Below are 17,976 nucleotides of genomic sequence, written 5' to 3' on the forward strand. Positions count from 1 at the left end.
TCTTTGATGCCACTAAGAAAGTGCACCCCTTTACTCATATTCAACTGTCTTGCTTATTTACAGTAGAAGGGCAATAAACTGCGCATGAGGGTTAGATACACAACCACAGATGGATTCCTAGACTTGACACCAATTCATCTCTGAAGGTGAGGTTAGTTAGATAGATAGACAGACAGATTTTATTTATCCCGAGGGCTATTTAGGGTTTAGGAAATTTAGGGTTGACTGGGGTAGAAATATTGACAGTTTTCTGAGAAACCTGACAGTGAATGAGACTATTAGGAAAGGTCAACGTATACTTCAGTAGCGTGGCCTACATACATGACTGTTTATAAACCCAATGATATGGATGACTGGATCTTTCTCTCCATTGCCTCAAGTTAACTCCCCTGTGTGATACGGTTATGAACGCTAACATTCCATTAGCGCTGTAGTTACTCAATCCCTCTCTCTCTCTCACACACACACACAAACAGTGTCTTGGGCTGACACTTCATACCTCATAAAACTGTCTCAGGGGAATTGACATTTCTGCGGTGCAAAAGAAAGCAAGCGGCCCATGTGACAGGCGTCATTATAAAGTGAATGGCATTTCCAGCCATCAGTTTAGGAGGTTAAGTGTGTGTGTGTGTGTGTGTGTGTGTATGTGACTGCTGTTGGGCAGCCTTAGTGGACAGCTTATTTGGAAGAGCAGAGCTCTAGTCAGTTCCCCCTCAGTTTCCCACCAGTACCACTGACAACAATACGCCTGTGTGTGGCTCTCTCACATCCTCCCTTATGAAAGATTAACACAGACGCGGCTCCTGCTCCCCGTGCTCTGTTCACTAGGAGATGAAACAGGTCTGCCTCAGGGCCAGGCTCATATGATCAGGCCTTTACAATCGCTGGCAAACTCTCACAGTGATCAACCCCGTCTCCCCTCCAAGGGACAGGGCACACTTGAGTCTCCAGGCTAACAGTCAGTCACACGCAATCTGTTTGCATCACCAAGGAACCAGCCACATTGGTTTGGCTTGTTTGGTATGGCAGTTGGGGCCTATACACAACCAAGCCATGTTGATGGGTTCCATCAAGCTGCCCTTTGGGAAGATCACCCAGCATTGCCTCATGTATCCCACAGCATCCCTCTCACACATCCCCCAGTCATGTTCTATCTCTAGGAACCACCATAAATCATCTTTTGGAAATTTATCTTTAATTTAAAAAATGAGAAAAAAAAAATCCAATCTTTAAGGACACACATTTTTCTTTGTGAATGAATAATGTATCGTAAATAAATAAGTGTTCTTCCTTTAAATACAGGGGCCATAAGTATACATACCCCTATGTTAAATTCCAATAGAGGTAGGCAGATTTTTATTTTTAAAGGCCAGTTATTTCATGGATCTAATTTTCAAATCTTAAACGTAACAGCCCACGACTGAATTAGGGCATAGTGCCTGAACACTTTAAGCCCTGCATCTGATGTAGCTAACTATATTGATTATAGTGGAAGCTATCACATCTGGTGTAGCTAACTATATTGCTAATTGCTGCAGCATACAATCAGTGAAAAAACGCTTGAGTTGCACGCCTGCTGTTTTCCAGCTGGGAGTGTGAGGGCCAGGTGAGGCTCCTCCTCTGTCTCTTCTCGCTCTCTCTCTCATTGTCACACGGATAGATATGCTTCACTCAGGCAGTGGCGTGCTTGTTTGACTCTTAAAGGGGAAATGAGGTCATACCCCTGCGAAGGGAAAGTCCCAGCAGCTGAAACATTCATGAGACTCTCTGTATCTCAAACTTTTGTCAAGACTTTTTAAAACAGCTCAACACTTTTTTAATACCATTTGCAACCGCATCTGCCACAAATTATGTTTCTTGGCAAGATTTCATACCAAACCGCTCAGTAAAAGATTATCAGTTTCAAAATATTCAATTTTCAGATCAACTACTGGACTAGCCACCTCCGTTTCACAGTAAAGAGGTGCTCCAAAGCAGATGTCCCTGCCAAAGAAAGGATAATTACAATATACTGCTTTAAACAATCAGTGGAAACAGTTGTCTATACCACAAAATGGTGTGATCCAAGTACCTACACAAACCCTTACTTCTTAAACGGACCAAGAACCCAATCACTAGAGTGGTTACATTGTTGTAGTCGTCTGGCACTGAAGTAAAGATTCTTAACACTGTGGAAACATTTTCTGTCTTCTGATGTGGAGCCGGCAAAAGTGGAACACAGCCTGCTTGGTAATGGGCCTGCTCTTTGAACTCTCCATGAAGAAATCTGTTCAAAATATGTGGAGCTATTTGATCCTGGTTGAAATCTAGCTTTATATACATCTTGCATTTATCAACAGTAGTGCTGCATCAAGACAAATGGATCAATAAACCCAAACACACACACACAAACAAACAAACAAAAATTGTGAATAAAAAAGTATTGTTTTATGGGCTTTTAAACATAAACAGGGCCAAGCATCCTCTGCAATTGTGCACCAGGAGAAGAACTAAAAAAGTCTGCTCTTTCATAAAGAGGACTGGAACGCTCTGACGACTGTCCATTTTGTGTGTGTGTGTGTGTGTGTGTGTGTGTGTGTTGTGTGTTTGTGTGCGTGCGCGTGTATGTCTGTGTATGCGTGTGTGTAAGAGCCAGGTTCACCTCTGTTTAGCTGGCCCCTCAGGACCTAACTGTGCTTTCAGCTTCCTCTTCAACCTTCACCACACTGTCTGCAAACATCACCACCAACCTGAGATGACCTCAGCTCTGCTGCGGGCCATACTGCCCCTCCAATAATGTCCTTACAGCTCCTCTTACCATGACATCCCACAACACAAGATTTGAGGCCACTAACCCTGATAATTATGGAGAATATTAATTGGAAGACATTTGCAATTAAGGACACTTCTTTTCCACTAAAATTCCTGCTATGATTTTTTTTTAGAGGTCAGATCAAAAGATCTCAGAGTGCATTAAATTAATGATGCAATATTGTTCTTTCTATCTAAATAATTCCATTTAATTTCGTATGCATGGAATATTTTTCACCAGGAGCCTTCACAGAGCCATCCCAGGAGCATGCTGAAGGCTGAAGTGGTAAGGCAAAATGGTCAGCATAAATGCTCTTATTATTAGAATGAATTATCTAGCTGTGGTGCTTACAGACAGGAAGGATCAATGGATCTAGGAAACAACATAGAGAACAGTAAAAAAAACAGGCTTCTGAACTGTTCCAAAATGATATTCATTAAGAAAAATAGTCGCTGGCAAAAAGGAAGCCCACACAAGCCGTCAGAGGCTGAGGCTAATAACCCTGATATGGCATTTTGTGTTTTGACTGACCGGAATTCATCACAAAAACACACATATGTGCACATGCACAAACGCAAACAAATACCCACACACACCCAAACCAATATGTGTACGACGACTCACAAGACTCCCATGAGCTAGAAAACAAGACCACCACATATTTAAATTCACCGAAAGCTCCCAAAGGATTCCAGAAACGACTAAGCAAACCACAAACAACTACTAAACTGGTCTATTTCTCAATTCTAACGAAGCTTTAGGTCTCTTGCTATATATACACTGGGTTCTGTTGTGCATGTACTGTAAGGCAGTAGCCCCGATCTTTATAACCGTGTCGAACAGAGCGAGATGCTCCGTGCTTACTCTGTCATCGTACCACAGAAACACACACTAAGATGGGAATTGAGTGCTAGCGCTCCAGCTACCATGATGCAACGCTGCTCCTTTTGGATGATGGCGACTCTGTGTCTACACAGGCAGACACACCACACCACATGCGACAGACCGCAGGGAGGGCTTTAAAATAACCATGCGGCACAAGAGAACAGAGGAAAAGAAAAGGGAAGGCGTTGAGGTAATTATCATTGACCTCACGGTCTGGTTGCCTCGGAGGCCACTGCCAGCTTTGCTTTGCATTTTGGAGTTAATTGGTGCGCAGTGGTGCAGGGTGGCTGGGAAAAGGAGGTGGAGAACATGTGCTGATCTGCTCCCCTGTTCTCTCGCTATCTCTCTCTTGCTCTGGTTCTCTCTCTCCCTTGCTGCCTTTCTATCCCTCTCTTGCTCTGGCTCTCTCTCTCTCTCTCTCTCTCACTCTCTTTCTTCCGCTAGCTCTCTTTCCGCACAGGACCCTGTGGACCAAGTAAAAGATAGAAAGAGTAAAAGCTGGTAACATGGGCTGTACAGAGTAATCACACACACACACGCGCGCGCACACACACACATATACTGTGTGTGTGTGTGTATATATATATATATATATATGTGGAAGGGAAAGAGAGGCAGTGAAGGGGATATCAGAGGGAAGCATTAATGTGAGAGTGGAGTATGGACACGGGAGATGCACAGAGCAGATGGACAGATCCTGTATGTAGACGTTGAAGAGCAGTCCTATGGGGTATGTGAAGGCTTTATTGGTGTTGTGATAATATATAGCCAATATATGATGCCCTCTGTTGCTTACAACAATTTGGCTAATGCCAAATGCCATTTTAGCCAGAACTTTGAAGGGTAAACCAGGGTGGATTTAAGATTCCATTCTGACATGAACCTTTTTGAGTGATCGGGTGCTTTAGAATACAAGCTAACAGGCCATACAGTACATCACACCAGCCCCATGCATACTCTGAGAAATCGGAGATGACAACAGAACCATTATACACATTAAGTCTAGACATCATAGCCTAGGCAATCATAGCTAACACAATTATGTTTTCTCACCCCTTTAAAACAGAGCATGCGGGGGCACACTCAAGGAGCTACCCTCTGTGCTGCTGCTTAGATCTCTGGGTGGGTAGTTTCATCTTTCATTAAACATGCAACCTTTTTACAGTTTCTACGCGGGAATGTTTCTGCCTTTTTCTTCGAGATACGTGTAGCGGCTCACATTCCCTGACAACCCTGAGAGCAGTGGTGCTGAAATTCCTTAAAGCTGTCGGCCTGCATAAGGCTCAGGAAGGACCAGGTCTATTGGAAAGGCAGGCAAGCGGCCGGGCAGGCCTGCGGACTAGCCACTGCTCTGCTCTTCCACAATAAATGGCTTGGGCTGGCCTCTGGATATGCTGCAATCCACACTCATACACACCACTGGCCGTACGCATGAGAGAGAATGAGAGAGGTGAGTTTGAGAGAAGGAGAGACAATGAGAGAGGATGAGAGAAGGAGAGAGAATGAGAGAGAAGAGAGAGAATGAGAGGTGTTAGGTCTCAGGCCGGAGAGAAGCGATGTGAATGTGTGTGAGTGTGTGTGTGCCACCCTAAAGAGCAAGGTGCCATGATGTGCTTTGATCGCTATGACAACTGGGAGGGTATGCCGTCCACACTTGGGTGAGGTGTCCTGTGGAGACCCTCCTCAATCAGGCACCTGATCAAAATACTGTGAGAGAGAAAAGCTATGCAAGTGGGCAGTGCTCCTGACAATGCTTTGGAAATCCCTCTAAAATCCCCTGACCATGACTGATCCATAGACATTAATGATTCTTGTCCTGGGTAAAAAACTCCCAAAAAGCACCATGCCTTTCAACATTCTCAGAAAAGCAGAAAGAGCCATTCAATATTCTCCTCAGAAAGTACTGTGCCTTTCAAAGTCCTCCAGAAGGTACTGTGCCATTCAAACCCCTCCAAAAAAACATGGCGTCTTTCAAGAGTGTCCTTTTTATTTTTTTAAGTACCAAGCCTGAGTGAGGTTGGTGTGAGGGAACTATTAAACCAGCAGCAGTCCTGACATTTGGCTTCATGCCGGGCAAACTTATGAACACAAAATGCTGCATGTAGGTTGAGGCTGAAGAGTGGCATGGGTCTCATTACTTTGAGCGCCCTACTCTCCCTGGCACTGACAGGCGGCTTCACTGGGCTACTGCGGAGGTGGCTGGGGGGATGATGAGGGCATGGGGGATGGGGGGTTGATGGTGGTGACTGCTGCAGAGACCCTGGCACAGTGGAGGGCTCATTAGGATGGGCTATAGCGTTAATTTAAATCCCAGATAATGCAGCTGGATCAAGCACTGCCTTTCCCAAGACATACCCTCATTTGCACTCGTTCGTTCGCTCGCTCGCTGCATGCATGGGTTCCTGGGCCACTCAGCTTCCTCTCTGCCTCCTGTTTGCAGCCATGTGTGCTGCATTGCTCGCTCGGGCGACTCGGCGACCCACGGCGACCAGCGATGGGCGTTCGGGAGCGGGAGGAGTGTGTCAGGTCGGGCAGTGAGGGTTTGCCACACCCAGGGCAGGGCAATCTTGAAGTGTCTACTGATGGAGTGGATTACGTTGGCAGGTCCAGACTCATATGTGGCAATTTGCTGATACATTATCACACGCAACATCAGGTTGATCATGTTAGGAAGACCATCTAATTTGATTGCTTGATGGGTGGAAATCAGGCGTGTGAAATATGCAACAAGACATGTGTCTGAGTCTGAAACTGGATTTATATCTCTTGAAACTCCTCAAATTAAATCGAAATTCGATAAATTAGCTTTTACATTTGTTGCATTTAATAAATGGAACAAACAGAATTTTTCAAATCAGATAGGTTTGTGTCACTAGACCAATTCAAGGGTATGGCTGTTATACAATGTTCTTGTTTTGACTAATATTTAGATATTTTATTATATTATTATTATTTAAATTATTATTATTATAATATATATATATATATATATATATATATATATATATATATATATATATATATATATATCTTCTTTTCACACTATTTTTTATTTTTTATAATTTTATTGTTCTTGTTTTGTTATTTTGATTATTGTTGTTGTATGTTTTATAAACTCATGGCATTGTTGTAAAAGAGCTTGATGCTCAGTCAGTTTGTCCCTGAATAAAAAATGGAGAGAATGATATGATGATGATGATTTGAAGGTAAAAACCTTGGGACCAGTACCATCTTACTACAGCATACTACAGGACTGGGTAGAAGTGTTGCATGACTAGACAGTATAAGCAGTTTGTGTTGGTGTTGTAAATCCTGAACTGTTGCAGAAAGGTGAAACACTGCTAGAGATTCAGTTTCAGCTGAGACAGACATTGCTGTTGGAGGGTAAACAATCAATTTATTCCTGGCTGTTGAATAGCTTTGTATTCAAGTATAAAGAAAATCTTCATACTACCTCAGGGACTGTGAATTAACATAATCAAATACATCTGCCCTTGAAACACTGTGCACTGTGCACACTGTGCACTTATCTACAATGGTAAGTGCATTATATAATACTTACATTAGATACTTTTCTAAAAGGTACAGAGGGTGATGTGATGACATTTGCAGAAGAATGGATATTGTGATTTTCATTACACTAATGAATTATCCTAAATCATGTTCATTACATTTTTACATAAAACTATAATTACCCAAGTAGCTGCTGTATATTTTGCTATTGTCTGCTATACTCTTGACTTAAACTTTGATACAATAATTTTCCTGGTTTGTCTTCCTATGCTGAGGGGGAAGCAGAATCCTCAGTGCCACTAGCAAAAATCTAGGGCAATACTTTAGCAAAGCTGAATAGTTATTCCAAAAACTATTTCATAAAATAGGCTCATCGCTTCATAATAATCATAGATATGAACATTTTAAAATATACATACACTATAAAAATTGGTTTTAGAATAACTCTTTCTTTTACATATGGCAAGTATGTTGAAACTGTGGCAAAAAACACACGCACACACACACTGTACAAATGTGGCAAAAGTTGATCAAGATCTCATCTCCTTGTGCATGTATGGTGAATGTTCTACAACAGCTCTTAAAGTAAATTTACAAATGTTCACCTTAATCCGAGATGAAAACTCGATCCATGGCTTTACTAAGTTCATATCTATTGTTATCATTGTGTAAACCGGTAACATTCCTACAGACACTGATTCCATCATTAACTAAACTTCGTCAGGTGGGCACTCACCTGAGGCCAGCTGCATCCATCCGCATATCTTGAAAACTGTGTGCGTACTACAGAAGAAGAAGAGGACGAAGCAGCCGATGCAAGAGAGCACAAGGACCATGGATGTTCCCACGAAAAAGGACGCGGCCTTGAACGCGGTGGAAGGGATGGCGGCAAACTCGGTAAAGGTTCCCTGGCAATCAAGGTCCCGGGAGAGCCCGTCACCAATACAGTAGTGGAAGAGGCCGAAGTAACCAACCTGAGGTGTGTCCATGCCGTCCCCTATCCAGTACGGCTGCATGAAAACCACCACGTTCAAGATAGCAAAAAGTATAGTGAAAATGGACCACAGGAGTCCAATGGCGCTGGAGTTCCTGATATAGTTCTTTTGGTAGAGTTTCGCAGCTTCAGAGGAAGGTAACATCGTTGCAGCAGCTCCTGGTATCATATCCTACTCTGCTATAAAACTTAGTTTGTAAATAGGTGATAACGGGGCAGAGCTCACTTGCTAAATTCAGGAGCAGGTAGGTTTCAGAGGCAGTTGTGTTCTCCGAGATTTGAGACTGCTCCAAGATCAAAGCATTATGTCCACAGCGGTTTGTGTTACCGAAGCGGAAAACAGTGGCTCAAAGTCAAATACAGGATTTCGGTATTACGCTTAATTCCCGACCGTCCGTGCAGGTTGAAGACACGAACCACCTTCCACACCTTTAGAGTGCCATTTTTGGTGTTTGACTCATTCTTCAATTCAAACTGGCACACCACCAGTCAATTTTTAGCAATTGGGTCCTTTCTGATGAAATAAACAGAAATTAATGAATTAGTAGCTTATCTGCGACAGTCTACCACAGTGTATTCGTAGCCTACATTACGCGATTTATCATCGCAACAGCTAACGCAAATCTCTCAAGACCTTGTTTGAAAGAGCACGGTCGACACAAGCAAAATCCGCGTGTTTTGTCTATACAGAAAAAAACTGCTAGTTATAGAAATTACTTCGTCAAAAACTGTATCGATGGCTACCTCACGGTCAGACGCAGTCCTGTCGTGGCTACGGTGAGCATCCTTTTCTCCTAGCGGCCGTCAGGCTCCTCCGTCAGACAGGGATGCCGTGGGTAGGAAAGGAGAGACGCGGTTAAATGAAAGCAGATGAAGCGGCGATGATGCTTGTGTCAGAGCTGACGATGTTGTCTCCACCTACAACAACATTATGTCATGTGCATGCCCTGAAATATTACCATGCGTTTTTTTTCCAGGAACACCTGTATTCGGAACCATCCGATAGGCTAGACAATCTGCGCAAAGCACCCTTAACTGCTTGGTTGGTAAACGGAAATCGGACACATTCCATCACTATTTCGTTGTTCAGACATTTTACACTCAATAAAGCATCCAGTCGTACACTGTCATGCAATCAAAAACCTAGTATTATCCGAATCGACTGCCTTTACCGTTTAAATGTTAGATAAGTGGCTGGATCCTGCATGTACGGTAGCCGGTTTGGATGCACTACACGACGAGATCCTCGCAGTCGCTAAGTGGACTTGAAGCTAGAGGATTGAGAAATGCTGCAATATTTGCGTTGCGCGCGCGAAGGACGCTCAGAGGATCTATACCACTAGTGACATGCACTGTATTAGCGTTGCGTAATAAAATGTCCAGTGGTGGGATAGGATTGCATCACTGAGCTGGTCAAATTTGTTACGCAACTTTTGCATGTTAGTTTTATGTATTAATTCCAGAGAGGACTGATGTACCAAATGATGCCTGCCACTCTTTTAGTATTTTATGTCGCTCTTCTCCATCTGGCGTCCTCTTGTTTAGCACTACAATTCTGCACAACATGTATTCGATCTGTTTTTTTAAGGCCGGATTGAAACTAGATTAAATTGAATGACAAGACAGCTGTGTTGCATGCTCTACAGACAATAAGACACTCTCCCTGGTCCTTTTCGAGTTGCAGTTTTATCTACTCAGGTTGGAAACGAAACAGACTGAAAACTTTTAAAAAGTAGTTTACATTATTTTGCCTAATGATAGAACATTAATCTGACATTCTTAATCTCTCATTTTTAGTTGTTTAGTTTCATTTATTCATTCTCTCTCTCTCTTTCTCTCAGCAGTATTTGGTCAGGTCATTCTAAAGGGTGAATAGCTCCAGCCACAGCCACTGGATTACCAGTCATTTGGATGATACCCTGGGTGTGACTTTCAATTTTACAAGCTCTAAATTGTGGGAGGTAAGCTACTGAGAGACACATTTACAATTGAAGTGCAGTGCAGGAGCTTAAAATGGACTGTCTTGCCCATACTGCCAATGTGCTCCCAGGTCCATAATGGGACACACTGTGATCTTCTCTTGCAATGAATGGATAGGGTCAGCAACTAAACGAAATATGAGGGGGAAACATAACCTCTGTTGGGATAATGTGTCAACTGTAGATTGACTATTTAATTTGATTTTATGAATATAGAAGACACAATGTAGATCCGAGGGAAGAAATGTGAAAGTGAGAACACATATTTCCATCATGGTCCTTTATGCAAGACAGGACAGGCGATAACACAACACATAACACTCTTGCTATAGGGAACAAAGAGGCACAGCATCTAATATCCTGTCTTAGTAGCTTCCCTTATTTTCAAAACCAATACATCCTAGAATCATTTAATAACAATAAAACATAATAAAAACAAATAAATAGATGGACAGGCCCGTTCTTTTCTTTTTTTCTGTAGTACACAACACTGAGGTGTCACAGCCACAAATACCTCTGTAGTTCATGTGCTAGATCTCAGACACAAATACCTCTGTAGTTCATGTGCTAGATCTCTATGTTTTGCTATTTCAGTGAGAGAGGGCATCATTGGTGCGTGCCTGGCTGTGTACATGTACATGCAGAGTGCCACCCTTAACTTTCGCCCCATCCAAACGGTACACCAGCACTGGGCTCTACCTCAACCTAGCAACGTCTGTTGAGTTCAATCTGTGAACATAAAAGAAAGAATTGGCTGCCGTAGACATAATACACAGAACATTGAAATTCTAATCTAGACTCAACTGAAAAACTTCTTCAAAGCAGGTTAAAATTAGAGGCCACCTGCCCTGATGGGAATGTGTATTCGTCTAAGCATATTTCTTACTGTAATATGGAGGCCAAACAGGCTCTAGAGGAAAAACAGTCTGTGGAGCGGTCTTAGTTAAAACGATTTCTTTATTTGAAGTTAATATAATTTTGTCATTATTCATTACATTATAGTTCAAATGACACACTGCAGCCATCCCTGTTAATCGTTTTGTGTGGGTGGATGAGTATCAGCAGAATAGTATTATTGTCTTCCACTCCCCCCTGCTTTATTTACTGTAATATTGGCCTGTGATTATTAGGAGATGAATACCACAGCTAACAGCTATTTCCTTATTATCCCCTGCCAATATCAGCAAGTCTACTGAAAATTAAATGTTTGAGGCAGTATTCTCCACATCTGACATTCTTTGTATGCTGATAGGTGTAGTGGGACATGCTTGCATTCTTCCAAGCATGCTTCAAGTCTTCCAAGCTTATCCAATGATGTTTCATGCTATCAGTTGAGTGAATGTATTACTGTAATTAGATAGATAGATAGATAGATAGATAGATAGATAGATAGATAGATAGATAGATAGATATATAGATAGATAGATAGATAGATAGATAGATAGATAGATAGATAGAAGATACTTCCCCAAGGGGAAATGCAAGGTCTCAGTAGCATACAGACATCACACAAAACATGCACTTACAACAGAAAAAGTAATATAAGTATATAAATATAAAAAACTCCACTTCACAATAGAGACAGTAAAAGATAAAAAATATAAATAAACAAACAACAACAACAAACAAATATCCACATAGTGTGCTTAAGGATGACCAAGGATGATCAAGCATGAGGCGCTTGCAGTGATAGGGCAGGGACTGAGCCTGTAATTCCGTATGCATGGTAGGGTGCTCTATGAGAGTGAGTGTCATGGTGATGGTGCAAATAGTGCAACAGTGCAAGAATAAAGTCTAGAGACCAGCATAAAATAAATATGGACATATAAGAAAATAATGTAGACAAAGTAATATAAAAAACTATATCAGTGCAAGAATAGGTTGAAGTTATAGGGTTACCGCCATTGGTCAAGTATTAAGTATAAAGTACGGCCACAATCCAGACTGTGGGAGGGAGGGAGGGGTTATGCATATGTGCTAATATAGCATGCAAACAGTGTAGCAGCAAAACAGTAGGCTAGTGGACAGTCAGCACACAAACATGGAGTACACAATTATCCTTGAATGTTCTGACAGCCAAATGATTGGACAAGGGCTGTTGCCGTTGTAGATAATGTTAGAAGATTTCCAGGCACATTTCCAGGTAATTAGCAGGGAAATGCTTATGACCTGTTCGTTTTAAGACAGCTAAACTGGTGTCTGCCACAGCCAGGTGAAATAGATCTCCAGTGAATTGTATATGATTGGAAAGGAAGTGCCTGATGATTTAATATGGACATGATAAAAACAAGAAATAACATTCAGGTTTTAATTCTACAAATGTGCTTTACACCTTTATATTACAGAGCTATATCTAATGTCTCCTTATATCTCCAGGATTATGTTGATTATAGAAATAATGATATGGAAAGGTTGGTGAAAACACTTGCAGCAGAGTGGTCACTATATTTACCACACACTCGGCGTGTAGCCCAAGCAGACGCAACTCCGTTTCTCTGTTGCACTTGATTGCGCCAGCTGCGTGCTGTAGGGGAGCTTGACTCTTGTGTTTCCCAAGGCCAGACTCTAAACAAGGCACTGACAAAATGTTGGACTCCAACAGTCCGTTCAGTCAGTCAGACACGCCATCTCACTGGCTGGCATAGAGACCACCAATACTAATACCACCAATTACTAAAGTCACATTTAACCTATGAAATCTATAGGATACTGAGTGAGTATACACCTATACTCTTCTCTTCATCCATGATGTCCATATATTTACAGTATATATATAGTATATATCTTCACTTCAAACAAGGCCCTTTTCTCTTTCTCCTTCCTAGCTTCAGACTCTGGCTTTGAGAATGTTAAGAACACCTTTGGTGCCAAAATAGTTGTAGACATGGCTCTCATTAAAACATTATATACTTACTTATTAATTTGGCTGATGCTCTTATCCAAAGCGACATACATTTTATGAAATAAAACAGCACATAACACTGCACAGTCACTTCATTTGAATATCACACCAGAGGTGAGTGTGAATTAAGATATTGCTAACATCTCTGTGGGAAGTGCTAGATCCCAAGTGTAAAAGCAAGAACAATAATCATCATGTTAGTGATCATGAGACAGTACACAGCCTTTGCTCACTAATGTTTCCTTTCCTCTTTTATGTCAAAATCTTATATTATTTGGCATTACTTCAAGAGATCAATGAGAACTTGGATCCAGCTAATTGTAATATTGAGAATTCTCATTCTAATACTCAACTGAAGCGTTTGTGCAGCGTTAAAATAGTTTTAGAAGACTGGTCTAATTCTTTTGAACATACTGTACGCGCCACTATCGCATCTGGTGTAGTCAGTTCCATTGATTATAGAGAAAGTTAATTGTTACAGCAGACACTCCGCGAACGGAACGTGCTTTTTTGAAAACATTTTAGGCCAAGCAAGTATTCTCGTGTATTTTTATCTTCCACATGTGGCATTTGTGGTACCCTTGGGTATTTCTTGTGATGTTTATCCTATAGGCCAAGCAGATTCTTGGTAGGAGGACTAACTTTTCAAGCCCACCAAGCTAGTTTTTCTGTCTACTATGCAAATTCTACACAGTAGATTTGCGTGCAAAACCCTATTTGTATTCACAAAATCCGAGTTGTCTCTCAGAGCAGGAAAAGCACATCAGTGGTCCACTGCATTTTTGTCATTGCTGTAGGTTGACACTGCTATTTTTATTTGTCACTTTGAAGCAATTGCCAGGAAAACTTTGCATGGGCTTCAGCAAAAGATTAAATTTTTACATGTGGGATTCCGAGGGCCATTTTAGATTTATACATGTGGGATTCCTAAGGGTCATATCTTTCCTATTACCAAATCAAGCAAGATCACTGATCACCCATCCTTTGGTGCTATGCCAGGCCCAATGTTCCTTTTTTTAAATGATGCAGCATCCAGGGGGTGCGATGCACTGCACTGCCACTGCGCTGTCTCTCGGTAGCTATGTTGGTGTGAGCGTGAGGCTTGCGGTAGCGTTAGCGTTAGCTACCTGTGAGTGTGACCCACTTACAGTAGTGAGTGGCTGCAGCAGCAACAGCAGCAGAAGCAACAGCAACCGAACAATGTGTGTGAGAGAGAGGAGCGAGCTGCACAGAGTGCTGGAGTGGCTATCTGTCGGTCCGCTCCCCGGAGAGAGCATTAGTACTGCCCCAGAGTGCCCTTACTCCTGATGGTTCAATATTTCATAGAGGAAAAGTGTGGGAGAGAGAGGGGGAGCAAGAGAGAGAGAGAGAGAGAGAGAGAGAGAGAGAGAGAGAGAGAGAGGGAGAGATACAGCTTAATAGACAGACAGATAAGCTGTGGATAGGCATTGCATTACTAACATCGCCTGTCTACTGCAACTTGGCAACTCAGCCCCCTCTCCCTGTCTCTCCCAGTGTGTGTGTGTGTGTGTGTGTGTGTGTGTGTGTGTGTGTGTGTGTGTGGGTGGGTGTAGGTGTGTGGGGTGTGTGTGTGTGTGTGTGTGTTTCAGAGCATGTCTCCTGAGTGTGAGTGGAGTGATCTTGCACCTACTGCTTTTTACTGATAGTGCTAGCTACAGCCTGTACTGAATCACATTGGTGAGAAGTTTTGATAGCAAGTTGGGGTACATGAGGAGACTCAGTAATCCAACAGGCTGTAAGGCCACAAGCTCAAGGGAGTTGTCACAGATGACCTTGCTAAATGGTACATGATGTAAATGGACTCTCCGGGAATTCTGTTCACATTCTAAAACAATATGGGCTCTTCTGCACTAAGGATTAGACAAAATGGCCTCTCAAGGGAGGGAATTCATTTTACAAAACCAACGAATTCATCCCTTCATGCTCGATTTATTGTCAATGTGTTGAAATAAGTATATCATGAAATATAGAGACAAATACAGAATATATACAGCAATATATGCCATATCTACAATGTGTGAAATATAGATAGATTTAACAAAAAACAGCAATTCTCTATTCCTGTGTGTACTAGCGCATGTAAGCTCAATGCCAAAACCAGTTTTATTAAGCTTTGCTGCGGTCAGAGTTTCTGGTAGAAACATGTGAAATACAATAGTGTATTAATGTGGGGAAAATTTTGGCAGATGTATTAAATCATTTGTGAAAGAGATTTGCAACAAAGCACACCTCAGGAATGTTGGCTTTGTGTTATAGAAAATATCTTTACTTTCATGGTTTAAAGCACAAGGTTTTAAATAAATAAAAGATTTGAATGACTCAGCAATGACATCCCCTGCTGAGATATGACAGTGAGTCTGTGGGAGGCATCCATAATGCTAGATGGTGCTTTTACTGTAATATCTGACTATTATTGTAGTTTTGAAAGTTGGCCAGAAGATGTCAGTGTAGGCCAAAGAGAGAAAAGATGAATTTGTCATAGTTGTGAGTCATACAAGCCTATATATTTAGGGTGGGGGAACAATAATTGAGGAATGTTTTGTCATTCACAAATACAGTTTGCAAGTTTTTAATCACTTGGTGCAATGTTGAACTAATAAACGGTGTCTTTGTTGTAGTTGTAGTTTACTAAAATACTCATGTATATGTAAATGTGCTATTTAAAAAGATGTTTCGATATTCAAGAAGTACTGTGTCTGTAATTTCTGTATGTGTCCTCTTGCAGAGAGACTCAGAGAAAGAGACAGAGAGAGAGAGAGAGAGAGAGAGAGGCCGGTGGGACATCCCTGACCCACCCCCTTTACCAAAACACTGGAAATCTGACTCAAAATGAAATTATTCTGTCAAAGAATAACACTTGTTTTCACTTCACAAGGTACATGCAGTCAATCAAAGTACACCAGGTTTCAAAATACTGACTATTGTTGACATTACAAAAACTGCATAGACTTTTATGTTTCAGATTTACAGGTATTTGCATGCAAAACATGCTCTATCCACAGTTTTTAACCTACATTTCTTGGTTGGGAACTGTATGTCCACATAATGTTCACATTCAAAAGCATTCCAGTAAAAAGCAAATGTGTTTTTTTCATTTACTGTTTACTACAGGAGGTACAGTAGAAATACTGTTTACAGTATGATAGAACAGAACAATTTTTACAGTATTGCTTACAGTGAACAAAATATCCATGAAACATACAAGAGCATTCTGAACAAAAAAAGCCCAGATAAAAAGGGGGGAACTAAAAAAGCACAAAATTACTGTATCTAATCTCTGCGATCTTCAAAGTTAGGCCACATGTTTTCATCAACATCGCATCTGATATTATCCAAGGCGATGCACCTGAGATAAAATCATTTGGTAGCAGAAGCAGAGCAGAAGCAGAGGTTTTGATAGTGTATCTAAGGTTTGGAATATTGTGTTTGCTATTGTGGGATGTTGTGTGTTAACATTCGTAAATACTACAAAAACAATCCATAGTTTTGTTGGGAGGTATAGCTTGTCTGTTAAGAAAATGTAAACATTGCGGAAATGTGTTCACTGACTGCATATTGTGTGAAAACGACTTGAAATGTGTGAATGGTATGGCCACAAAAGACCGATGCTGTTCTAATTGTGTTTAGAGTTATGAAAATGTGACAAATGATTAGACAAACGCTTGTTAGCGACTGAAAAAAACTGTATTCATTTGTTTGTTGTCTGTCTTGTATGTCTTGGTGTCACGGGTACGCTGGCGACTACGCCACTCCGTCCGGCATCTTTTGTGTTTGTTATTTCTTAAATGTATGTCTTGTTGTCACGGGTACGCTGGCGACTACGCCGCTCTGTCCGGCATCTATTGTCTTTGTTAGTCTATGTGTCAATGACAATGTCTTATATGTGGAGTGCTTTGGGTTGGGGTGCATGTTAAATGCGCTATACAAATAAAACTGACTTGACTTGACTTGACTTGACTTGACTTGACTTGACTTGACTCTCTGTTTTAGGGTGAAGGAAACGTGAGGGATTTCAGAGAGAAGATGGACGCGGCACAGATGATCTGGGAGAGGAGTGGTAAGAACTGGGGATGAGGAACTGAGGGAGGAAAGGAGGGCAGAGGAGGAGGGAGAGGAGGGAGGGAGAGAAGAGAGGGATGAGAGAAGAGAGGGATGAGAGAAGAGAGAGAGGAGGGAGAGAAGAGAGGGATGAGAGAGGATAGAAAGGAGTGAGAGAAGAGAGGGAGGGGAGAGAATGGAGGGATGAGAGGAGGGAGAGAAGATATGGGTAAGAGGAGGATGGAGAGAAGAGGGAGGGAGAGAATGGAGGGATGAGAGAGGAGGGAGAAAAGAGAGGGAGAGAAGAGAGGGATGAGAGGGAAGAGAGAAGAGAGGGATGAGAGGGAGAAGAGAGGGATGAGAGAGGAGAGAGAGAAGGGAGGAATGAGAGAGACTGTTTTTGTGTTGGGAGGAGATTGAGTCTGTTCCTCTATAGTTTTTTTTAGTTTTGTGGTGGGGATTGCAAGATGAGATGAAAAATACCCACCCAGCCAATTAACATCCAGCCCTAGCGCTTGGCTGGGAAAATGGTGATGTTTTGAGTTTGGTGTGTGTGTGTGTGTGTGTGTGTGATTGTCACAGAGAGTTTGAGCCAGAATGAGAATGCCTGGGTTTAGGAAGATAAGGGGAGGTCGTGGGGAGGTTGTTGTGTGTTCTTTGTCACAATCTCTCTCTCTCTCTCTCCCTTTCTCTCTCTCTCCTTTCTCTCTCTCTTTCCCTCTCTCTCTTACATACAAACATACACTCTCTCTCCCTGTCACTGTCTCTCTACCCCTATCGCTCCCTTCCCTCACTCTCTTTCTCCCCTCCTTCCTCTTTCCTCTCTCTCTCTCTCTTTCTCTGTGAGTGTATG

General features: G+C 41.9%; 1 protein-coding gene across 3 annotated transcripts in view; it reads right to left on the reverse strand.

Moving 5' to 3' along the window:
- Nucleotides 1–9,505, reverse strand: part of LOC125303450 (LHFPL tetraspan subfamily member 3 protein-like) — a 33,813-nt gene extending 24,308 nt beyond the window's left edge. Inside the window, exons 1-2 of one of the 3 annotated variants that reach the window (XM_048257213.1) lie at nt 8,928–9,505; nt 7,926–8,693 (exon numbers count right to left, since the gene is read on the reverse strand). In XM_048257213.1, the coding sequence (XP_048113170.1) occupies nt 7,926–8,352 (427 nt within the window). In that variant the 5' untranslated portion in view covers nt 8,353–8,693; nt 8,928–9,505. Of the gene's footprint in view, nt 1–7,925 lie in introns of all 3 variants that reach the window. The other 2 variants (XM_048257210.1, XM_048257212.1) reach the window with 2 other exon arrangements.
- Between the last annotated feature and the right edge of the window lie 8,471 nt (nt 9,506–17,976).

The sequence above is a fragment of the Alosa alosa genome, chromosome 11, assembly GCF_017589495.1.
Source record: "Alosa alosa isolate M-15738 ecotype Scorff River chromosome 11, AALO_Geno_1.1, whole genome shotgun sequence".
NCBI classification, from domain to species: Eukaryota; Metazoa; Chordata; class Actinopteri; order Clupeiformes; family Clupeidae; genus Alosa; species Alosa alosa.